The sequence below is a fragment of the Branchiostoma floridae genome, chromosome 2, assembly GCF_000003815.2.
Source record: "Branchiostoma floridae strain S238N-H82 chromosome 2, Bfl_VNyyK, whole genome shotgun sequence".
NCBI classification, from domain to species: domain Eukaryota; kingdom Metazoa; phylum Chordata; class Leptocardii; order Amphioxiformes; family Branchiostomatidae; genus Branchiostoma; species Branchiostoma floridae.
The window spans coordinates 22,760,925-22,786,108 of NC_049980.1; the positions used below are offsets into that span (position 1 = coordinate 22,760,925).

At 43.2% G+C, this 25,184-nt stretch overlaps 2 protein-coding genes and 1 long non-coding RNA gene across 3 annotated transcripts in view; 2 read left to right on the forward strand and 1 right to left on the reverse strand.

The window, feature by feature from the left end:
• The window catches only part of LOC118409649 (integrin beta-1-like), a gene marked incomplete in the record, with an annotated part of 15,137 nt that extends 14,053 nt beyond the window's left edge, over positions 1 to 1,084 (forward strand). Inside the window, 1 exon segment of the mRNA XM_035810817.1 lies at positions 426 to 1,084.
• LOC118409650 lies at positions 908 to 2,650 on the reverse strand. The gene is made up of 2 exons (XR_004830473.1): positions 2,364 to 2,650; positions 908 to 1,842 (listed from the first exon to the last, which is right to left on the reverse strand). It is a non-coding gene; the product is annotated as an uncharacterized LOC118409650 (long non-coding RNA).
• A 12,433-nt stretch (positions 2,651 to 15,083) lies between these two features.
• On the forward strand, positions 15,084 to 24,899 carry LOC118432375 (neuromedin-U receptor 2-like). Its single transcript, XM_035843927.1, has 4 exons — positions 15,084 to 16,251; positions 21,991 to 22,118; positions 22,699 to 22,803; positions 24,395 to 24,899. The coding sequence occupies exons 1-4, from the start codon at positions 15,438 to 15,440 to the stop codon at positions 24,875 to 24,877; spliced, it is 1,530 nt and encodes a 509-aa protein (XP_035699820.1). The 5' UTR covers positions 15,084 to 15,437; the 3' UTR covers positions 24,878 to 24,899.
• The last annotated feature ends 285 nt before the right edge of the window (positions 24,900 to 25,184 follow it).

Below are 25,184 nucleotides of genomic sequence, written 5' to 3' on the forward strand. Positions count from 1 at the left end.
GTTCCTGACCCCTACATATGGCGGCAGCAAGTGATCTGCCATTCCGTCTCCAAGTTACTTGCATGTGTGGGTTGTGTAGTGATGGTTTAAGTATAAGATCTAACATCTAAGGGGTAGCCTCCATGACATCACTAGTTTTAAAGCTTCAGACGAAACGGGGTGAACTATTACAGATTTAACTCCAAAGGACAGCTATGATAAGTGCCTTATGATAGAGTGTTTAGTACTGGCATGAACAGACCTGGCATTCACTAGTTACGAAACGTCCCATATTATGTAGAACAAGATGGACTCTTTGAAGGGCACTTCCCGATTTCCTCATCTGTATGGTTTATTCGTAGTAATTTGGAAGAAATCTGAAAATTTCATTTGATTTTTACCTTCCTATTTTCTCTTATCTACCCCGCATTCCTGCTTTCTCAAGTGCGTTGTGTCAATCAAATTGGCGGTTTTGTAATGTCACAAATTTGATAATCAATTGTAAATATTAAAGACATTTTGGCTATATTGTATATATGTTTTCATGTTGATATTGGTCCGTTTTGAGGCTAACTAACTCTGTATGCTTGTAAAGCGTTCAACCTTTTTAACAACATAGTGTAGACGTACGTATTGTATGTATGCTATTTATTTTACACAGTAGTAGTAGAGACTAATTTTAATCAAGATAACATATAGACTTATTAGCAATTCTTTTAGTGTTGATTTTCATTAATCAGTAATCGTGGATAAGATGTTGTTTAGTTATAGAAGGTAGGGATGTAGCGTCAGATAAAACATTTTTTTTGCGCACAACGTTGAAAACTACAAGTTACATTTCTACTCATGTACATAGTAACGTTTTCTTCACTGCAAGTATGCTGTGACTTTTATTTGACACCATTTTGATTTTTTTAATGATAATATCTAGATATCACAGTGCTTCCATGTTAAAACATACTTTATTTGTACATCAAACGCATCACTATAGTCTAAGAAACTCAAAATTGCAACGTGTTAATCATTTGGACACAGAAAGAGGATGTACTGACTGCACTTTATATTTGTACGTGCAATATGCAGTGAATTAAAACATATGTTGTAACACAGTGTCTACATTATGTTTCCTGTTGCAGTGCTTTTCCTAGATCAGACTACCTGCTTCAGTTTATGTTCCTATTCCCGACCAGACTCTCGTTACTTAGATTAAGTAACCTATCATCATCATCACAGTATTGCTGCTAACCTTGGTGTCCGACAGTGCCCATGGTCCCGGTATCTGCAGTAATCCTCGATTTGAAATTGCCGTTGCTGGGCTGGGTGCTGTTGTCAATCAAATTTTGGTTGTTGAGAAGGGTATGAATGCCCCCTGGCGACCACAGCAATGTGGCTGTGGCTCGCTTAAAACACTTGAGAGTGCCATGTAACCATGTAAAATTGAATAAAAATATAAACTTGAGACATGGCTTCTACCTGAATGTGGTTGGCCGCGCCAGGTGGTTGGCCGGTCAGGTTTGACAGTACCACAGAAGCACTTCGATAACTGACGACGTAGGGAATCCGTCGCGTCTTGGTATAGCTGACATCACACGTCTTTCATGTCATGGCTAAAGAGGAAGTACAGAAAGGCTGCAACAATGAGCACAACAAACACCACAGGAATGATCCATTCAAGGCGACACCCATGGCTGTCATGATTGGCTGACTGGTCTCCATGGGAACCCACCGCGAGACCACACTGTGCGCAGGTGTGAGAGGAGGACATCCGGGGACTGTGGGGGTGGGGGTTTCCCGGGGGGACGAGTGGTCTTCTTTCGAAGTCCTCCTCCAGTTTAATTGCCACAGCAGACATGACGGAGTAGGCTGAAGAAATAAGACAAATTCAGTACTTTCATGGTTAAAATCATGCTCTGTGAACGGACGCATTTATTCAGTCATAAATTTCCTAGTCTCGCTACGAATACACATATACTAGTATATTCCTCGCTCTTTCCGGACCTACCAACATACCAAATATCATAAGGATCCATCCACAGCTTCTCGAGTTATGTTGTGTACAAAAACAAAGGCAGACAAACAAATGACACACAAAAAATTGCCCTCTCGGGCGAAGGTAGAAAAAAGGAAGTCGTCATTTTTCCCCTCGCAGTCTGCTTTGCACCCAATAGTTCCGTTTTCCCTGTACGCCGTGAACGGTATCATACCTACTGACGGCATATGTTATTGTCGTACAACCAGAACTTTTCCTCGTTTGAACCGGCTCCTTATATCTTTCGTCAGATAGAGGACAAACCACTCGGGCACAATCCAACCAACTTCAGTGACGGCACGCTAACGGCTAGTACACACTGTTCGTTTGCTCTACCAACCACACAGGTACCTACCTGTTATGCAGAGTCGGTTCACAGCCGTGTTGAGGTGCTGGTGTAATGTAGTGCTTGTTGCTGGGAAAGCTGGACAGAGAGGCTGACTCGTGTAGTCGATCCCGAGTGTTCCAGTAAGGCCGTGTCTATTGACATGGCATCGACAATAGGAGATATGCAGTTTGTTCTCGACGTTCACGTCAGTATAACAGTCCAGGTCGTTGCCGAAAGTGTAGGCTCTGTTTTACTTCCGGCAGTCAGAGGGACTTTTTTTTAGTATCCCCCGCTCCAAAGAAGAAGGAAAAGTTCCTGTTGGACTGTCCCATTTGCCTTGCAGGGGTGACTTCCTCCTATCCATCAATTGCCCGTGGGCGCATGTTGAGATTATAACTCCTCCAATGTTCCTTCCTAATAAAGTCAATCATGTTTTTCTAAGAAAAATTAGATGCCAAAATTTGATTAGATGTGCAAAATGCTTTCATTACCCTTGGTATTTCTAAAAAAATGCTCCTCACTGTATCGGGAGGATGAGTATTGTTGGTATTGGTATCAAAATTATGGTATTACAGACGAGTGATACTGTCCTTGCAGTACGCATATTGCCCGGTAGACAGCGCTTTAAATAACGGGAAACAATATTAACGACGTCCTCTCTAGCTTACCCGTTGAAGGTTTCCGGATTAAACTGTGACTCATGGAGGTTAAGGATTCTCCGTATAGAATGGTTTCGGTCTATCTCTACTACCTGGGTAAGAAATTTTGCCCTTTAAGAAGCTATTGACTGTAGGCAGTGCCTACTGATCGTTGTGCCGAAAGATTAGGAAGACTCAGGGATTTGCGAACATTTCCATACTTACCATTACAGTATATCAGAACGTTTACACTCCGCTTCGAGTTGATTTCCGGGTCCCAGAGAGCCTTACTGGGAATCCCCATCGTTTTTAAATTGATTTCCACTTGAATAACTGTCAAACCTCTCAAACCCAGCATACGTACCGTTAGGATCAGGATAGGCGTGACCGTCGACGCGATACAAATTAGTTAACCTCTCTCCTTCTCTGCGTACACTAGATAACCGATGGCCAATGCTCAATACTACGACAAGAGTCAGAAAGGGCATGCAGGTCACGACTGTTGCAGCAGGGTGATGTGAACTAAAGTCGGAATGGCGCCGGGGCTACAGACGGCTACATTTGATGAAGGAAAAACATCAAGCAAGAAGGCTTTATACATATATCAGCTGTGTGAATGTAATTTACCCACTGTTTGAGCTAAGAGGTGCCAGCTGCTGTAGTCCATTAAATCTTTATGATGCAGAACCATGTACGATGATATTAGATGCAAGAACCTTGGCTGAAGATGACACTCAAAAAGCTCTATAGATTAGATATCATGGCTGAGAATATATTGAAGGCCGGGACAGCTATTTCCTCAAGTAACAGTAGGCTATAACCGACACAGGAGATTTTCAAGCAAATTTTCTGAAACCTACCCGCCCCCTCTTAATAGCCGCCGTACATAAATAAGGTGGGGATCACACTGGATTGCGCCAAATAACCCTAGGAAATTGCGCCAACGTTCCGATTTGTGTGCCAATTGTCCCTTTCGGTTACACTGACGTGCGACACATTTGCGTATGGAGCCTCTATGGCAAGTTGTATACAGGAAATCGCCATGTTTCCACTGAATCATAAAAATGCTTTGTTGCCACTCAATAGCATAGAAATGCTTTGAAAAGAGGTTTCCAATGATAAAATGTTGTTTTAAGATTTCTGATACTTGGCGCAACATAGATATGATAATAGATTATATAAATTGCGCCGTTTGCGCCGCTTTACGAATTTAAAAAAAAAATACAAAAAAAAAATCACAATTTCCGGCGACACTTTGCAATCCGTCTGAGTTACGTATTGAAATTATTGTAGCTCAGGTCAGGTTTGAGGGCCGAAGAAGAGAAGTAGTTTTTCGATTAGGTACTCGTAACCAAGCTACACAACGTTGAGTGGAATAAAAAGATCTTTTTGGCCGCAAATTTTTACTCAAGTCTAAAAATGTCAGTACATAACTCATACGACTTGAATATACGCTCAAGTGGGAACGCAGCTTTAAAAATAACGACTATGGAAAGACGTTGCTTATGTCCTTATCCCTGCACACTGCTCATGACCCATTATAGGAGCTCCTACAGGCATGCCGGAGAGACAGAGTACCTGTAGAATCAGCGCTGGAGGCGGGGATCTCCTCTAGGTCTGCTTCAAGGATTTAAACGACATGCAAGTACTACTCGAACGTCATAAGAAACCTTTTAAGCTTGTTTTGTTGACCTTTTCCTCCGGTGTAACTAGTGAATGACAAGTCATCTCCTCAGGCTGCGTTCATAACACGACCTAGGTGCTGCTACACAGTGCACGTATTCAATTTGGTACTTACATGTACGTGGAGGATGCCATTTGTTGAGGATTTGTTTATACGTTTATGAGAAGACAAGTTGCGAAAGAAACAACAACACATTATCTGAACAATTCTGTTTCATGAAAGCCCCCCAAACCAAATTATGAAAAAGGCAAAGAGAAACTCACAGGAAACACAATTGAGGCACCATGAATGCTTTCGCCCAACTTCTTGAATGCTGACTGTGTTTAAGGTAAGCCGTTCATTTCCTCGGGTCGAAGTCTGGAAGTTTCCTCCGCCGCAAATGACACGGAAACGACAGTTAAGTCTGATTGGCGCACGGGAATAACGCTCCGACCCTTCACTCCGGTCAGTAGAAATGAGATTTTCAGGGTCACAGAGCACAAAGTTAGGTTAACAATTTAGGCAGTTTTTTTAAAGAAGTGTAAATCGCACCGCACCAATTGAAACCACTTTCTGGGATGTTTCAACATAGACATTACAATATATGCATGTGTAAATAGATACTGAAAGCAGTATTAGCAGCTTTATTCCGGTATACTTTATCATAAGTTAAACAGCTGAGTGAATTCCATAACCATTCTTTTTAAGTCGCTTGAATCGCATAACAACAAACCAACTTTAGGTCGCGTTTTTAGGACGAAGATTACCAACGTAAGTGCAAAAATGACTAACTCAGTGATAACACTGCGCCACACTTACTGTGCTGGACTTAGGCACAAGAAAAAACATCGGATGGGATCAAAGCTAAAGTAACACCTATAGCCAGGGACAGCTATAGACAGGGACGTTATTTCCTGTTGTTAACCTCCAAGGGTAGTGCTGGAAGATTGCCAGTACTTCGGCCGGTAGTTTTGCAAAGATCTCTTTCTATGGAGGTCCTTCTCGGGTGCCACTAAGAGGCCCGTTAATGCTTACTTTAGATTTTAGAGTGCTGTTCAATGTCAGTTCAAAACATGACCTCGGGTCTACTGATCCGGGTCGGGTGGAAGAGACAAGGTTTTTTTAAAGTTTTTTTTTATTAAAGACAACAACAGCAATGGTACATTTGTCAACCACTAAGACTAGTGTTTGTCGAGTACTATTGCACATAGAGGGATAACATAAACTGGTGTGTCTGGACGAATTACATGTGTAACTTAACATGCAGTACATGGGCAGTGGAACAGTCAGGAAAGACAAATACATGTAGTACATTTGTCAAAATACTGGGAAACCCTAAAGAAGAGACAAGGTAGCAGACAACAGGGAGGCAACATCTCCCCTTCTTAATGGTTATGAAATGCACCTAATCGAGGTCCTGATAAAACAAACAAACAAACAAACAAACAAACAAACAGAGGGATATAGGGATCAAAGAAGCAATCTACATCAGAGCTTTACAACCATCCCTGAACAGAGACGGTGGGCGCCATAGACTTCCTGCAACGTGTGATCCACTGCTTACTGAGTCAAGTGTTCTATCTGCATAAGGCGACGTCACGACAGTAGTTAATTGTTCATTCCTTGACAAAGACTGGTGCTGTTCATTTTGTTTCGATACCAGGACACAGAAGCCCAAAATATACAACGTAATGGCTAAGGGACAAGTTGCCGACAGCTGGAAATGTATGTATGTACATGTATGTACGTGCATAGGCCAGGAACTGACCCCTTTTTTGTCGGGTAAAACCGCCATTTACGAGGTGGCATACCCTTCTTTGGCTGAGTAAAAGACGGTGATGCGCCATGTCTCCCGTCCGGGTGAATGATGTTAATCACCGTATGGCTGATACGAGACAGAGGTTCGCCAGGGCTCCATTTGGATGATTTGAAGATGATCACCAACTCCAGACTAACCAAAAGATTTGCACCATCGCACACCGGGGTATACCCCTACTCTTTTTCGAAAGGTGTGGTGGGTTCTTTAACGTGCCTGAGATGTGGCTCTCCCCAGACACGGGACTTCAATTTAACGTCCTATCCGAGGGACGTCCCAAGCCGAAGCTAGCTATAGGTACTCATTTGGACCTGAGTGAAGTGAGGAAAGTCGTGTTAAGTGACTTTCCCAAGGGCACAAGATCGGTGACACGGCATGATTCGAACTCGAGACCTCTTGGGCCTGAGCCATGCGATGTAATGTCACTCATGTCTTTTGAATCAAACATTTTCATCGTGAACCATATTCAAGTTATGAAGTTGCAGATCATACAAATCTAATCATGGTTGCTCAACGATCTTCATACAGTGGGCCAAATCAAATACTGTCTTAACTAGCGACGCTCTTACAATATTTGCACCATGGTCATGAAAAGCCTAAAGGATGGCATAGCTCAGCTGTACACTTGACTTCGAAATGCAAAAGCCATTCAGTGGTGACGAAGAATTACATTTACAGCTGACGAAGGCGGCGTTTCCCCTCAAAAGGGTCTCCATGACGAGTCCCTACAAGGAAATCCAAGGGCTTGTATAAGTAAAAGGCCCCGATGTATCTACATGTACTGTAGGTTATTATCTCCATGAAAAATAGAGATATAGTTTTGGGTGTGTCTGTCTGTTTGTGTTTCCGGATATTTGTGGTCAGCATAACTCAAGAACCTCTAGACGGATTGTTATGATATTTGGTATGTGGGTAGATGTTGGGAAGACAAAGGTCAAGTTTAATTTTGAGCCCCCTGGTATGTGGCCTTGGTACTGCAGCAGAAATTTCGTTTTTTGTATCTGTTGACCTGGATGTGTTATGGTCTTGATTTTTTGGTGGCAGATAGCTCGTGACGTGAGGAATATGTTGTGCATGTTATGGTCCCCTAGCAGGTTGCTCTGGAACTGCAGGGGCGTTTTTCTCAAAATCTTCTAAGGAGGATAACTGGACAAGGAAACGACAAATTTAGATGATATTTGGTATATAGGTAGCTTAGACAGAGATGTACATCATCAAGTGCAAATTATGCAAACTGGCACCTCATTTGCATAATTAATGAGGGAAATCTATATTTGCAGTGTTTGCCATTGTAGGACTTAAATACCTGTCGATATATGTAGATTGTGGCTGGTGGAACATTAACAGATATCAATTATGCAAATACGTCCCTAATTTGCATAATTAATGTAAAAGTGCTATAATTCTTCTAAATGGCAAATGATTGCGCAATCGTTTAATCAACATTGTGACCAGTGTAAGTTATTTAAATATGTATATAACCAAGCATATGTTATGTAAATGTGGAAATCATTTACATAATTAGAATATTTCATGGAGATATGAGGTCTCCGAACTCTTGTTACAGATGTCCTACGTTTATCATCAAACGCCCTGCAGCACAACGCTCCCTCTTAAAATCAGCTTAGAGAAAACTGTACTCACACACAAAAGTTCCTGAGCAGCAAAAATGACTAATTTTCGGCCAGTTTCCCCAAGCCGGCAACAATACAAGACGCAACCTTCCCCCTCAACTGCAAAAACACTGGAGCTAACATGAATAACATCTTGGTGTTCTTGTAGACGTAAATCCAATTTTAAAAGTAAATTAGTAAGCAGTAAAGTTCGAAAGCTAACGGATCCTATCAAATCAGGTTGTTTGCCTCGCGTCTTTTTGCATCTGATAGTTTTTCTTCATACTCTTCTGTTGGGAATACTTCAACACTTATCTTTTTTATCGCAAAGACATGGGTGATTTGCCTTAAAAGGCAGTCTATAATTGCATCGTTTGTTTTCGTAACCAAAGTTCTTTGAGCTGTGATTCCTGGCAAAATAAATAATCCATGAAGGTTGATTATAAGGCTGAGAATTCTTCATCCATATAGATTGCTTGATTACTGAGTCAGCTTGTGGACTCCCGGGACGACGTTATCTTTGCAAACTTCACTGGAAGGAGGTAGGACTGTCGGGTAAGGATTGCCTATTCTAGATGGAGTTGTAACGACCTATGCACTGGACGTATTACTCATCGCCTATCCATGTCACCAATCAGGGCTCCCGTATGGTTTACCTAATCAATGCAATGAATTATCTCACAGGTCATATGTCAAAATAGTTACAGAATATCGATTTTAATTGAATATTTGCATTCAGGTGACAATGGCGTCAGTACTATCCGCCATGTTAGATTGTTAAACATGAGCTCGGTCATCTCATGGGTCACATTTAAAAGAAAAATCAACTCAAAGTTACATTGAAGACATAAGGCGCTTCTGCCTCTGTTTGACTTATGCACACGTCAAGCAAATATAGACATCAAATCACTCCATGACTTGATCTTAGTACACTAAGTTATCTTAATCTTCCGTATTATCATTGTTATTATATTTGCTGAGTTTATTAAGTTAATGTTGTTCTGTGCATGAGGCACTGTTGAAATGAATTATCAACTCGATTATCTTTGTCTTTGTCTTGAAACAAATCAAGAAATGAAATAAACTTTGGCCTTGTTTGTTTGTTTGTTCAGACCCTTATCATGCCCAGTAACAGGTTGCTTCGCCAAAACATCGGGTGAACTCAAACTCAGTTACAGACAAACGTCAAGGTAAAATAAGATATATCAATTATGGTATAATTTGTACAGTTCTACCTTCTCGTTAGAACCGGAACCTATCTGTATTGACTGTAACTCGGCGCAGCAACCTCCACATGTTGATCTGAGAAACACCCGACCAGAATGCTCAGGACTTCTTCTGTCCGTGACGTACTGATATCATTTGATTAGATATAGGGATTTCCAGTTGATACTAGTAGTTTCACCGCTAGGAAGGACATCTCGACCTTGACTTTCCCACCGTCTTGACTATTCGTGAGTTGTTCGAGACCGAGATTTCGCCAATGACGTACTCATCACAACATCATGGAAAAACGTTATTAAATAAAGTTTAAGTCAACTGACAAGTATACCATATGCTGAGATAGCGGAGCAGTTCGTGCGTCAGCTGTGTACTTTCAATTACAGGGCGCCTGTTATTAGCAGGCTGTATCACGAATCCCAGCCTAAGGTGTACCGGAGACGCATGGCAAACTCAATACAAACTCCATCGCTTATCAGTGAAGTTGTCCTCTTCTTTTTAAATCATCTCCCGTCTAACTCATCCAGGAGTACTACATGAGACGAAGCGTGACGCTCTCCATAGATGGTGTAAATGCGACTTCGCTACAGCTCGTCTCTCCACAGCCATGCAGGCCGGGCCACGGATACCCTGCACGAGAAGTGTGTGCGGTTACTCTGATCCCATCACTACGTACGTCATTACATTAATTATATTTCACGTCACGATATCCAATGCAAATACATAATAATTCTATGTGGTAGAAAATATTTTCATTACAAATATCAAATACCTTTTGATGACTCTACCAAGAGCTCAACTCACCTCTAAGCAGTTATGCATAAGTGACAGTAAATGTTTGAAGAGCATAAATATTAATACTTTCACTTCCAGGTTAATTGCCTGCATCCATCTTGGTTGCCCTGCATGAAATATCATTACACCTCCAGCACGAAGTAAACTCTCGAACATTTCAAATCCATTCAACATGTTGAAGATGTCTGATAAGATAGAGTCCACGGTATACAATACGTTCACATAAGTTCGAATGTTGTGGCTTTTAAGCGATATCTTTACGCACATACACAAACGTGATGTTGTACGCGTTACAAGTCAACTAGAATCATACTCTGTAGAGATTGCAGACTTATGACAGTACTGATGAGCAGTTTCAATTGCAATTGTTTTCTCCTGTGACCCTTATTGCTTGACCCTGGACACGGAGCCCTTTTCCAAAATAGCGGAAAGCTCATTATCTTTGCTCGTCATGTACGGGACTTCTCAAGTCAGGAGTCCCTAAGGCCCCGGTTACACGTAGCCGAACATGGCCTCCCGACTCTCTCCTGACTATGGTTAGGAGTGATTAGGGACCTAGGTCGGCTGTGGTCGACCGGAATTCAGCTCAGTCGGCTAGCGCTCGGCTCGGCTGTGAATGGCAGGTCTGGAGTGAGTTGGCTGGTGGTCGGCCGGTGTCCGGCACGGTTGGCTAGTGTTCGGCTGGTGTTCGAAAGTAAGTCAGCCGTCAAACCTAGATCTTAACCACGCCTTAGCCACTGCTGGCTTACTCCCAACTAGTTTCCAACCTACCCACGACTCACCCCAAGGTCACAAATCTCTGCTAACTCATTTCCAACCAAAATGACTATTACCAGAACGTGGGCGAATCACCCCCGAACTTCACACGACTGACAGTCAGACACAAACATAGAGGAACCCTAAAAGCCTATTGAAGCTAACTGTGATCCAAATTTGATCTCTCTGTGATTTAAATAACATAGGAGAATGGGTTATATTTATTAAAAACGAAAATGACCACTCGTTTGAAAATCGCTGATGATGTCAATTTCAGTTCGTGAGAGGGTTCAGCAATCGGTTGGGGGTTTAGTCAGGTGAGATTCGGCAGTCTGTGGCTAGAGTCGGAATGGTTGAGAGTAGGTCAGTCGAGTCATTCGGGGCTCAGTCGAGAGTAATCTTTCGGGAGTAATTTTACTGATCGGGAGATGGGTAGAACATGTTCGGAACAGCTCGGCGCTCAAAGATAGGCGTGGTCCAAGACTGGTCAAACCGCTCCCGAACTACTGCCGACTTGGGTCGGCTAAGGGTCGGCTGGTTCAGCTATGTGTAACCTGGGCTTCACGGAATACATACGAATTGTGCGGAATCCAAACCATCAACTACTCAGAAAAATACTAATTCTACGGAATCCATAGGAGTATATGGATATTTGGGATCCTTACTGTTAGTAAAACTTGCATGGATTCTGTAAAATGCCTATGATTACTTGGGCACCCCTGAAACGTTTCTTTCCTGCATGCGCAGCACGCGTCGTCTGGCTCTGCCCTGGCCTGGCCTCCTGCTTCCGCAATCAATCTAGACGGTGCGATGAGCAGCAATATCGGACTAAACCTGTTACCTCTGACGTACATGTACCGTTACCACATGGGGTGCAATGAGCTGCCAAACAAAGTAGCGCCAAATGGACTCAATTTGCCTTTGGTTGAAGGACAAAGAAGGCAAATATTGTAACAGCTAGATAAACTTTCAATGTGATGTTACTAATAAGCACAAACGTGCTCGTGTGTCTAAAACCCACACATGGAGGACATTGTGAATATATGCTGCCATATAAGATGCAAGATTTGAACCTACTTCATGTCAGCATCAACCGGGAAAGGAGTGCCTTATTTACAAGACTTGAAACTGGGTACATCACTTTGAGCGCGATTGAGTCTTGTATCAGTAACCATGAATTTAAAAATTCATGGCCACTTCCAGGGTGATATCTATTCTGACTTGACTTGTTCCGATGAAGGTCATAAATAATTGCGGCAGTAGATTATTGGCATCCGTATAAGATTTCTCTACATTTTGAAGGTCGACTTTAATTTTGATATAACTTTTGGGTCCTCTTCTGAGTAAACGCTGTTGAAGAGTGTCATCGCCTTCCGCCCATTGCCTTGACCCAATAGGTGACTTCACGATCACGTTTATGCAGCAAAGCGACAGGACGTGAGAACTGATGATTATGTCTCCACACACATGGGGAGGAGGGGCTCATAGAGGGGTTCTAATGCAAGGTCGGGCTGTAAGTGGGAAGTAAGGTTATCATTACAGTTGTGAAGATGCATTGAACATCCTTATAATCACGTCAGCGGTATAGCCGGAAACCAGTCGCACTCACGGTTGTATCCAAACATCGATATATCTGTGCTAATATGATATAACGAACAGGAACACCCGCTCGTAGCCAGGCTAGAACATGCCAAATTCTACCTTATTTCTCAGATCCTTGCGAATTACATCACGGAGGTTCAAGTTTCATTTTCTGATATACCAATTGGAACTTGGTATGGTGAATGATTTAAACTGTCCATAAGCCAGTCAGCACGTAAGTAACATGTCTAACACAGAAAATAGGAATAACCTGTATAGTACTTAAAATGAATTCTGTTAATCGCTTAGGATTATCAAAAAGCGGTCTTCAGTCGTTCAACAAGTACAGTCGATTTGTTCCTTCCAAGAAAAACGTACAACAGACAAGTTTTTATTTGTGAATTCAAGTTTTAATGTAATACGTAGTGGCTAATAAATCTTAACAAATTTAACTTGTGATGTGTGAGGTTATACATCATCTGTAGACAGTATTGATGGACTTGAAAGTTCTTCATAGCCAGCGACCCCATGAAAGCCTAATGCCGGGGAGAGTGTGTTAGTGCTCGCCAGAGGCTGGCACGATCACCTCGGCATAAGAATCTGGCCCATACTAAAGCTCATAAACGGCAGTAGTAGTTATATGTACCTCGGGCACATTTAGACAGTTATGTTATCAATACAGTGAAAATCTGTTGTCGTAGCCGTGGAAGAAATACTATCGTGGCAAGATATGGTAAGACTTGCGCACTTAGCATGAAGGGCTGTAAAGTCCCGATATGTGTATGAATAGAAACGATGCTGCTCTTATGATAAATTTCCTATGATTACTTGCATTTATCTGAGCCCGGAAGGAAATATCGAAGCGGCGAGTGGAAGAAAAAAAAAGCAAACTAATAAGTACAGTCTTTCTTGTCGCGAGCTTGATATGAATGGCTGTAAGGCACTTTCCATTAATCGCCGTTTTCATGATATCCTTTGCACCAGGAGGGATGATTGGAGAAAACAGACAAGGTTTTCGTCTCTAGATGACGTCTTCCTTTTTATCTGACGCTGAATCGTCGTTGTCGATGCCACTCAACCAATGAAGTTGATGTCGCACTGTAATCACTAAGCCTGACGTTATTAATGCGGAAAAATGTGAGACTTTTATATTTTCTTTTGATAATCGAAAACTTTGTGCTCTCAAAATAGATCAACTCTAGCGGTTGCTGCGCCGCCTTAGAATAAAACTTGTCTTTAAGGGTGATTTCTCTTTCATCGTGCGCTTTAAAAAGCCGGACATGTGAATAATTAGTGAGTTTAGCATTTTTCTCGAGTCGACATATGCATTTATTCATTTCGAGCCCGTCTTGAATGGTTGTAAGGGTTTGTAACCGAAACTTTCTCCGGGCCCGGAGGGAAGGGCATATAGCGGTGAGTGCAGCACAGATTAATTAGACTTTGTGTGCTTTCCAGTTGGTATGAGTGGTTATAAGGCGCTTTTACATTAATCGATATAGACGTTGCTGCTCTTATAATGATAATAACTTCAATGCTGCGGATGCTTAGATTGAGGCTCTTATTGAAGGCTTGTGTATAATGGCATGGATGAGGCGGAAGCTACACAAATAATAGTCAGACAACCATGAGGCAGGCCTGCGAAATTGTTTCATGTTAGCAGAAATTAATCTCACCAACGGGCCTCATGATGTATAGATCAACTGAGATGAAGTGATTTTGTAATGACCTTTTCTGTCTGCGAAATATAAAAGAACTATAATTGAAATAAAAGCCGATTCCATTCGCGTGAATACCATCTTGCATTCAAACAGAATATTAACGCTTGTAATGCAAGCCTAATAGTCTAGATCTCTTATGTCATATAATCCCAGCTCAGCGATGTCACACAGCTACTTGGAGTGCAATGGTGCCTCTTCTTCTGGGAGGTAACACTGAGTACAGACACGCTGAAAGGAAACGGTAGTGCCAGACGACTGTGACATGCAGCCATCGCCAAATAAGAGCCGTTCAAGCGTGAAAACATTTAATGATCTTCTCAGCATGATAATCCTCCAGAGTGTAAAAAACACACGCGCGGTTCGCTTGCCTCGCCACTCGCAAGGGAACATATCCTGTTTACTGCAAATTTCACTCACGTTCTGCGGCGTGTGGTCCGTGATTGACGGGACCTGCGTACGAGTAAGGCTGTTTTATCACAAACAACGTCGCTTCTTTACGTAGGTTGGCATCGCCAGTTCTCCACAGAGAGCGTTCGATTCCCACTGCAAAAATCACAACAAGATAGGAAATTAGCTTATTCTTCTACATAGTGATTGTTTTCATTCACTTGTACTTTGCTAACTGCATTAGAGGATATCTTGTTGTATCCGGACGATCGCACTGAGGCATGATTCTTTGCCCACCGGAGACATCAGTGCCGCCAGACGTCCCACCGTGCACCCTGAGTAATAACAATATATCAGCCGACGTGTTGCCTGTTGAGCAATCATTTATGCCACAAGAAATCCGTCTAGAAAACACCAAGAACCGTGCACCTGATGGCCAGACGACAACGAACCAATCCCAAGTCGATTTCAGTACGCCCTTGAAACTTATTGGTTATTCAGATTTCGCATCGAGGCGCGTGGATGATGATCCGCCCCCACGCGTCATAACTTGTTGCAACTGGATCGGGAGACGCCACGAAAATCAACGAACGTCAAACTCGACTCGCTGCATACTGCAATTCAGCCGGCCGAGAGGAATAGCAGCGCGGAGACGAAAACACTGAGGTGCGTAACATGTAAGAACACCAAATGTCTATTCGCGAAGACTCAAGTAATAGATGGCAAAAGTTTGTAAACAGCGAAAAGGCAGAGGAGGTGTTCACATCCGTGGACGGAGTGCGGACATCACAGTGGATGTCGGGGCGTAAGGGACGTCCCACGAAGCAACAAATGTCACCTGTAGCTGCCGTGGCCGTTCGTGTTACTATTACGAATAGAGGCGAGAAAAACAGGGCGGCCTGCGGGCTGCGATATGGACGTGTATAGTGAGCAATTCGGCACTATGTTTCGGCTGATGCCTAACACGTCGGAGAACTTCTCCTGGAGCCTGGAGGACATTTTTGGCCCGGAGTCTGCTCCCCTCTCCATCCAGGTCCCGCTGACTATCGTGTACGTCATCACGTTCATGACCGGTATCACGGGAAACGTTCTGACCATGATCATCTTCACCACAGTCCCCTCTCTCCGCAATCCCACCAACTTCTACCTGCTCAGCCTGGCCTTCTCGGACCTGCTGATGCTCGTCATCAACCTGCCGGTGGACATGACGGAGCAGCTGTACCAGAAGTCCTGGGTCCTGGGCGACACTGTCTGCCGTAGCCACGTCTTCATGAACGAGCTCTGCTACTCCGCCACAGTAATGTCCATCTGCACCCTCAGCATCGAACGCTACATCGCCATCTGCCACCCGCTCCAGGCCAAGACACTGGTCACCAAAGAGCGGACCATGACGGCCATCGTGGCCGTGTGGCTGCTGTCCATCGCCTTCTCCCTGCCCGTGTCCCTGTGGATCCAGGAGGTGTCGTTCCGGCTGCCCTCCGGCGAGTCGGTGTGGGCCAAGTGTACCATCCCGCTGCAGTATCAGGAGCAGGTGCAGTACTTCACCGCCGTGGCGACCGTGGTGTTCTTCGTGGTGCCGATGTGTCTGCTGGCCGGGCTGTACCTCCTCATCGGCGTCAAGCTGCACAAGACCCGCTCCAACCCGAAGAGCCGCCGCGGTGGCAAGCTGGGCCGGCGAGCCGACGCCCTCATCAACAAGACGCGCGGACAAGCCGTCAAGAAGTTAGGTAAGCAACATCCAACGTAATCTTGAATATCTGAGCTAAAAAAGCAACCTGCCTAAGAAAAGTCCAACGGGTAAATCCATACCAATTAGTCCACTAGAAACAGCTCGTGAAAAATAACTTAATTAGCATATGTACAATATAAAAAGAAAAATCAATTTTGAAACCAATTGTTGAAGTTGCCAAAATCTGAAGAAAAAATCCCCCAAAGCATGACAAAGCGACCGTTACATACATATTGTTGACGACCAATTTTGCCAGATGTAGTTTTTTTGCCGTTGGTATTTTCTATCAAGTTACCTAAAGGTGAAGAAACAAATTTACAGAGTATGATAGAAATACATTCAAATACATAATATTGTAGCTAACCAATATCATTATTTCTCTATAACTGGCAATTTCAATCAAATATGCAAAGACGACGGGTAATGAGTTCAAACTTTAAGTGTTATACACTGACGATAGTGAAGTCACATTGCACATAATTTTGCAATGCTCACTACACAACGACAGTGCCGTGGACTAGACTCAGATCGATGTGATTTTGCTCATTGAATGATTGTACTAGTCGTATCTTCTCTACTGCAGAAGACCTAAAGAAGACTCTGCTCTAAAATAAAAGGACAAATTTACAGCGATGACTTGACCAGAAGTGCCTGCAACAAGTCATTGCTTTACGATAGTACGTGTATGCCGTAGGTTGGTACACCTTCTGAGATAACAGTTTCAGAAGATGTACCGAGTTCAGATCTTCTTGGACGTGAACAGATAGAAAAGTGTTAAGCTGAAAGAGTGTCGAGAAAGTTAGAGATTTACCTTGTACATGATACTGAGTTAGAAATATGTCATACTTGTGCATTGGACAATCTAGTTTGTTAGGATGTTGCAAAATCCTTTTTGTAGAGGCCTTTTCGTCTTCCTCGAGCTCAAACCCGCGTTTTACAACAACCCGCCGATGGGGATGGAAATGTAAGGGAAGGCAATCTCACATCCCGAGGAGGTGTCAGCTCTTTTCGTCATCCTAAGTATGCGGTTGACATTATGATATCGCTATAGAGATCCTTATGGCGCCGGCACGACTGCCGAATGTTATATCGTACATGATAAACATCGAGTCGACTTTCTGTATGTAGTAAACACATGAAGGCAATGACAAGTATCTTATAGCCCAGGGCAACCTACATGTAGTGAGGCGAGTACACTAAGGCCCCTTTCCACTAGATCGACAGTACAGCAACAAAACTTGGATTTGTGTAACCCTTGACATAGTAAGTGAAAAATAATGCAAGATGTTTCAATTCGATATGACAACAAAATCTATTAAATGTAGATATAAGCGCTCTTCGTCAGTGAAGTTCGTTGACGTCGATTCGCTATTTTTATCCGGGAATACGACTAGGAGGCTAGCAGTGCGCAGTGTGTGCACAGCCTCCAGTGGATAGAGGGTGTATTAAAAAGTTCCAGCCAAAGGACTCCGGCGATGAGGGAGTTCACTTGCGATCATGCACGGATCGAAGACTTGTGCTCTGGGAATGGAAATCACGGCAATGACATCGCTTCATTCCCCCGGCAATCAGAAAAGCGACATGGCAGATTACAGATCTTAAACTGTCCAATTACTGGAGCAGTTGCAAAGCCGTGACGATTACTTTTCGTGAGTCTACTTATCATGAATCTCGATAACTCCTGATTTGAGAAGTGACCCAGGCAAGTCCACACCCGGAATGAAGATGCTTTGAAGACGGGATGTGTACATGTATGTGCGCGTGTATGTCGGCGTTTGTGTGGCGTACTTTGTTTCTTCTCTCTCTCTCTCTCTCTCTCTCTCTCTCTCTCTCTCTCTCTCTCTCTCTGTGTGTGTGTGGAGAGATTATTTGGTACTTCCCGAATCAGCACAGCCATTGTACAGCACAGCCATTGCAACATCGAGTCCTCCGGGCATAAGCATCCAATTGAAGGTACTTGATAGGTATTTGTATAACAGAAGTTCGTGTTTGCTTGCAGCCAAGTTACATGATCATATATGAAGCTGAGGAGGGGAAATCATGCCTGGCTACACAGTAACTTTTATCAGAGGGAAGACACATAATGTGTTTCGTCCCATGTAGCTCACTCCAGACGGAGTGTGTCTGCCAGCAGTCTGTCTGAGTTTGCCCATATCATACCAAGAGACGGGTTGAATTTGTTCTAGAACAGACATTTTATTAACTTGTGTTTCAATAAAACGAAGCGTTACCAACTGTGTTTTTGGGATTCGTGCGAACCCCTGTAGCTTAACTGGTAGCTTCCTCACAGTTCCCGGTTCCAATTACAATGTAATTGTAGCAGGAACACCCAGGTTAAATCATTTGAAGGGAATACTAGTCGCCACCACATGTCACAAACACTGCAAAGTTCTAAAGGCTGATCTATCGCAGCACCTTCACCCAATTAGTGTGCAGTGCTGGCAAGCAAATTCATCTTAAACTATCATTCTTAATACTTAATTTCGTGATGCTATTTAGAGTGAATGGCACATGAACAAAAAGGACTGACACCGCGTTGCTGGTTTGTGCTGTATTCCAGATAACAACGTGCAATAAGCTACGGAAGCCTGGCACAAAGAAATCCCCGCAGGTGTCTCCTGCCACTTCAATGACGCCAACACAAACCGGCGCGCATGTCCCGGGGAGACAAGTCGATAATGAAGACATCTCCACAGAACGTTTCTTAAAGCTGGATTTTGTGTGCTGGGGTTTAATAAATACCACTGTGAGCCCATTATGCACGAAAAGGCGGCATCCTTCAGCGCGCAGGTAAATTGATATCAGTCTTATTAGGTCCGCTTTTTCTTGGAAAGTCTTTTCAGTGGAGGATACTCGTGCAGTGCTGTCCGTCTTGTGCAAAATAATACATCATAGTGAGCTGTAAAGAGGTTTGCAGCACGAAAACACGATTATTGATGTCTGCCTTGTTTGGTAACAACCGCTAACCACTGAGCAACCAAAGATGTGTCAGATTGCTCAACAACTTTCAATCATGAAGGAAAATTGTTTTATATTTTGTGTTTTGTTGTTGTCTTCTAGATGGTATTTTGATTTAATTCTTTAATGATATACCAAAGGTAAGAACTTCCAATCACCGCCGCTGTCGGGTGACTCAGTCATCGCCGTCTAGTGGAGAGGGGCCTAAGAAGTCTCAAAGTCTCAAGTCAGTCACAGTGGGGGACACTGGAGAGTCTTGGAAATGTCTTTTGCCAACAATGTTAAGTCTGTTAGATCAGCATTTCCGGTGACATCGCGGACAGTTGCGTCAGGTTGGGCAACACAAAGAAAAGAAAGAGCAATTGTAGATTAGGAACAAAATATTGATGTACTGCGATTCAAACATGACGGGATTTCGAACGCCTTGAACTATCTTATCGCCTGTCCCAAGCGGTTGCAACAGTGGACTCAACCTGATAATTTTCGGTAACTTAATTGATTATTTGATACGAAGATACGAACAATGAAATAAAGAGGATGCTTCTACTGCCTGTGGTAAGATATGCGGTGCTAAACTGAACCATAAAAAGTTCAAATGGAGAAAGTGACATATAAGGAATGACGGGAGATCAATCATGAATATTTTCCACTTTGAGTCATACAATTCGGTTCATTTCATGCCATAGAAAAAAAAGAACAAATAAAGAAACTAATGGTTTCACTTGATTTGTTGATTGGGTAACATTTCTTCTTCGTCTATCGAAACTGCATCCGTGTGCACTTTGCGTGCTGCTTTTATGACGCCATTAAACGTAAAATGATCGAAAGGTAAATCCACTACGACACTTGACTACTTTGATGGGATGGTAGCCAATGTTATACAGAAGCCTAACAGGTACACTGTGTCAGTCCTCAGGTGCTGTAAGTGTGTTACTATTGGTTTAGTAATCGGGCTGGTTTACGCTCGGCAGGGTAATTCGACTGATTTATTTGCATTTACAACTTTTTACGGTGGCGAGTAAGCACTAAGCCCATGCACCCATGCCTACATGTTTTATTCCAGCCGTGTGTCACCAAAGATGTGGATAACAGCGCTGACAACTCAGACCGACATTAACGACGTTAGCGACGACAACATAAGATTTATGCCGAGCTCTAACCGTACTAGGTACCATTTCAGACAGGCTGATCTGCTGATGTTACACAAGATTGCTGACGATAATACGTTTCATATGATATGTGGTTTCTTTTCGCGGTGGCTGGTTATCTCTTATGGCAACTTCCTCCACCATTTTAGCCCTCGAATCCCTCGTTTATCAAGATGCTTTTTGATACATTTACCAAACTTTCGTACACTCTGAGTAGAGCAGCTGTCACACATGTCGCACTCATGATGCGTCAAATCTCCGCTCCGTGGGGTAACGTGCGCTCGTGGATTTGAGGTTGGTGTCAGGGTATGCCTGCGCAATGAGACAACTCCTCAAACATTCCTCCCTGGAAAAGTTAACACGCCCCACGGATACGACGCACTTCTCTCCCCTCCGGTATAATCAGTGCTCGGGCAAATGTTAGGCGTGAGCACAAATTTGGCTTGACACAGGCTCAACAACATTGAATTCCACCAGTGTAGCGACGTTCCACAAGGTCAGGACGTGATGCCTTTCATTCATCCGTAAAGCGTCACTGATGGCGTAAGCTTTGTGGACGCCCTAATCTGTTCATACCGCTCATTGACTCGTGGGGATGAACAACCTTTCTGCCTCTTACTCTCATTCTCAGCGCATCGCCGTGACCAAAGGGCGTGGAGCGATTATAAGATGCAATTCTAACTGAATGCACGTGTCAGGCATGTAAAGTTGGGCCAAATTACAAGGACAACGAAGCTTCTGGAAACATTCGGGCAGAAGATTCAAATTTTGTCTGCACCTGAATTGTTAGACATCTTCAATGGCAAGATTATTCTGTAATACGGTTCTGCTGTGAAGATCGATGGTATGATGATATGTTTAGCCTGAACGGATCTTGTATAGCACAAGAAAACCATAGCCACAGCTGTGAGGTGGCAATTACAGTTCTGTATTGCTGTAAAAATGACGAGCGGTAAAGCCTTATTGAAAATAAATTTAGATCCAACCGGAGTTGGACTGAGTTCAGAAGAGCAGTAAATGTGAACATGAATCATTATAATGAACGACCTTTACTGCTCAAACGGTATAATATTGGCAGCGATTGCATGCCGAACAAATCACACAATCAATGGTACAACCATATCAGAATTTGGATTAAGAGCAAATTAAGTTGATACAAAATAACCGGAAAATCTTCCACGGTCAGAAAACAAAATGAAAATGAGAATGACCTTTCTGATTCATGTGATTTCCTTAGGATGGAATAAGACGGACCAACCAGAAGTCCTTTTTCGGTTTTTCATTCTGTAACAGGATCTAAATCTCAATTGTCTATAACAATTAGGACATTTAGAAAAAAAAATTATTTGCTTTTGGACAGAAGAGGACAATGTAGCATTTCGAATTCATTCAAGTTAGTAACAGTACAGACAAAAGGTAAAGGTAGTCTCTTCTTTTACCTCCCCGACCGAAGTCAGTACCCATTTTATACAAATTTTGGTTCCACGGCGCAGGTCTGTGTAAAGGAATGTGCAATCTACCGCTTCTATGAGGTCAACTTATGTCATTAGACCACGTGACTCGTTACGTAGTGGCAGAAAATTCAGAAAGTTTCTAGCCTATATTGAACCTGTTGTGTTGACGATGTCCAGGTCTGGTGGTGTTGGCGTTCGCTGTGTGCTGGACCCCGTACCACGCCCTACGCCTCATGTACGTGTACGCAGACATGTTCGGCTCCACCGAGAAGGTGGTCTATCTCAACATGGACTACGTCAGCACGGTAAGTGACGAAGGTGCACTAAGTCTACTAAGTGACCGTGCACTTTCTTTTACCATTGGCTTAATAATTGGCATATGATGCAAAATGCCGAATCTTTGGTTGCTCAGACATCGCAGCGTGGTCGCAGTCTGTAGTGAACAGGGCGCGGAGTGCAGAGCAGGCTGCTGTAGATCCTTAGTAGATAGTGGAAAACAAAAATAGAGGCACGAATCAGCGTGTTAAAGAGGTTTCACTTAAATATAATGTACTGTGATGTAACTGAAAGTTTGTAAACCTCAGCCATATTTATGTGTCATCATCCAGATTCCAAAGTAATAGGACACACAGATTCCAAAGTAATAGGACACACTTAAACAAAGGGCAAATTATCAGGTAGTCAATTGTTCCTAAATCAGTGAGTGGGTGAGTGAGTGAGTGAGTGAGTGGGTGAGCAAGCGCGAGCAAGTGAGTGAGCTATTTGAACGAGAGAACCTAAACGTATTTCCATCATGAAGTGTAGAAAGTGTAGAAATGTAGAAAGTGTGGCTCATAAAACTAGATATTGTTGTAAAATCATAACTTTGTGTCTTTGTCTTCCCAGGTGCTGCTGTATCTGAACTCCGCCTTGAACCCGGTGCTGTACAACCTGGCCTCCAAGCGTTTCCGTCACGAGTTCCGACTTTTACTCTGCAAAAACCGCTTCAAGGTTACATGTCAATCTATGTCGCTTCAATGGTCAAGTAGATTTGGACTATATATAGTCTGTTTGCACCGTTGCCACGCTTTGTATCTTGTGCAATGGTCTCACATGGTCAAGTACACTTTGACTAGTTTATTAGAACTGTTTGTATCTTAGCTTGAACAGGATGCAAATAAAGTCCACGACTTTGGATATAAAGAAAAATTATGCGCACGGTTAGGAATTGCTTGTGAGACGTTATCAGACGCCATCCCGTCTTTCGTTAGTTTTAGATATGTGGTCACCTGACTTGTGAATAGGTAGTCACATGACCTCATCATAAGAGTCAAAGTTCACAACGTTTATGCATGATTATCAATTACCCGCAACTGAAGATGGGTACCGGAAAAGAAGTTTTGGAAATGCTCACATTTGGCGAAAATCTCGGCTTCACGCTGAGGGTATGGATGGAATGATCTACAACAGTTTCTACATTTTACGCAAGAAGTGAAGAAAGCAATTTTGTCAGTTGGAAGCGGTACTAAACCTACTGATCTTTTTTTCCAAATCACGGATGACCTTCCTTTCCAACACGAACTCGTGGATGTATCCAATCCGTCTTTATTCTCCATGGGGAAACGTGACGCACACCCCAGACGTGTTTTCCCACATTTTTACGTTAATTGGACAGTTAATCGTGAATTGTTTTGCATTCGACACGTGTGGAGCATGAAAACACAATGCTTATCTATTCCACTACCGTGTGCATTGCACGAGTGGCTGTAGTGCCTTCTTAATTGGATCAAATCAAAAATCCTTCTATGTCTATCCATGTATGTACTCGTATCTGTGTATGTATGTATACAAATACAGATAGATAGATAGATAGATACATGTAGTAGTAGTAGTAATTGCGCCGAGATTTACAATCAAACTATGCGGGAAAATAAACGCATTAAATTACAATAAGTACAAATAGCTTTCAATCATTATCAATTACTATATCGTGATAGTTGCGGACGAATAGCAGTTCAGTTCTGTAGGCAGACACTGAGGAGTTTAGCAATCGCAGGTTTAGCACTCGTGGTGTAGCGATTAGTATAGTAGTATCAGGCTTGGGAGTACTGGCGTGAGTTTCTGAGTAGCCTACCATGCTGTTCTCCTGAGTTGGAGGAAGCCAGAAACGTAAGCGTGGCGATTGTTGTACTTTCTTTGCAAAGTTGAAGCAGAGGTCGTGTCTGCGATCAGAAAAGGTCTGTAGTTCCAATGTTCCCAAGGCTTCTGACCCAACATAATCCTACAAGCACGTTTCTGAACAAGCTCTAGTCTGTTGATTTGACTGTTGTTGAGGGCGGCGTTTCAAACTGGAGCTGCATACCCCAGCAGCGGTCAAACGTACCCGCAGTAGATGGCAGTGAGGTCAGCTGTTGGGAGACATGCCCGTCGCAGCAGATGTAGATAGATAGTAGAGAGATAGAGACAGACAAAGAGTTGATATAACAGTATCTATCTGTCTCTCTCTCTCTCTCTGTATATTTACATATATATATATATATATATATATGTATATATATATTGCTTACATGTAGAGTACAAACATCTCCTCATTCCCCCACAGAAGTCGGGCCTCGGTACCCGCAGCTACCACCGTTCCGACATTTCATCGGTGCAGAAGACCTCCACCACCGGGACCGCCCTGTCCAACGGGCCGATGCGCGGCGCCTCTCACGACGGTCGGATCGGGTCCTTGGACCGCATCTCCGAGGAGAAGTCATCCCAATTGGCCAAGAACGAGTACCAGCTGGAGGAGATCCGTGAGAACGAGATCAGCATGAGCCCAGTGTTTGAATCCCTGAGCCCGAGTCCGGGAAACCGAACCCCGGAGATCAGCAGCATCGAGATTCAGCAGCCGGAACCTAACAACGGGATCGTCGTGGTGCACGACTACCCGCGGGAGCCTGGGGCCGACAACACCAACCCTCCCCTCGGCAAGGCTTCCTGCAGACGCAAGCACAAGGGTCTGGTGGGCCTGGAGATAGAAGATGTGGCACCAAACTATGAGCTCCACATTAATAGGAAAAATGAGACCACCTATCTGTGAAATTTGCCCCCCCCCCAAACAAAAGGGGTAAAGAAATGCCTCTCTGGTGTTGCTCTGAAGTTGTACCGTAATAGTCTGTAAGAGGAAAGCAAATATTTCTCAAAAACGTTTGACATAAGAGACAGATATGGCATCAAAGCATAGTTGAGAGATGGTAACCAAAACATTAAAGCATCTATGTCTTCTCTTAAAAGGTTGAACAGCCGCTGTCAATTTGAAAATTGAATTGATCAAGCGATGATTTTGACAGAATAAAAAGTTATAACGGTCACATGAGAAAGACACAACTTCTGTAGGCAGAGTTAGT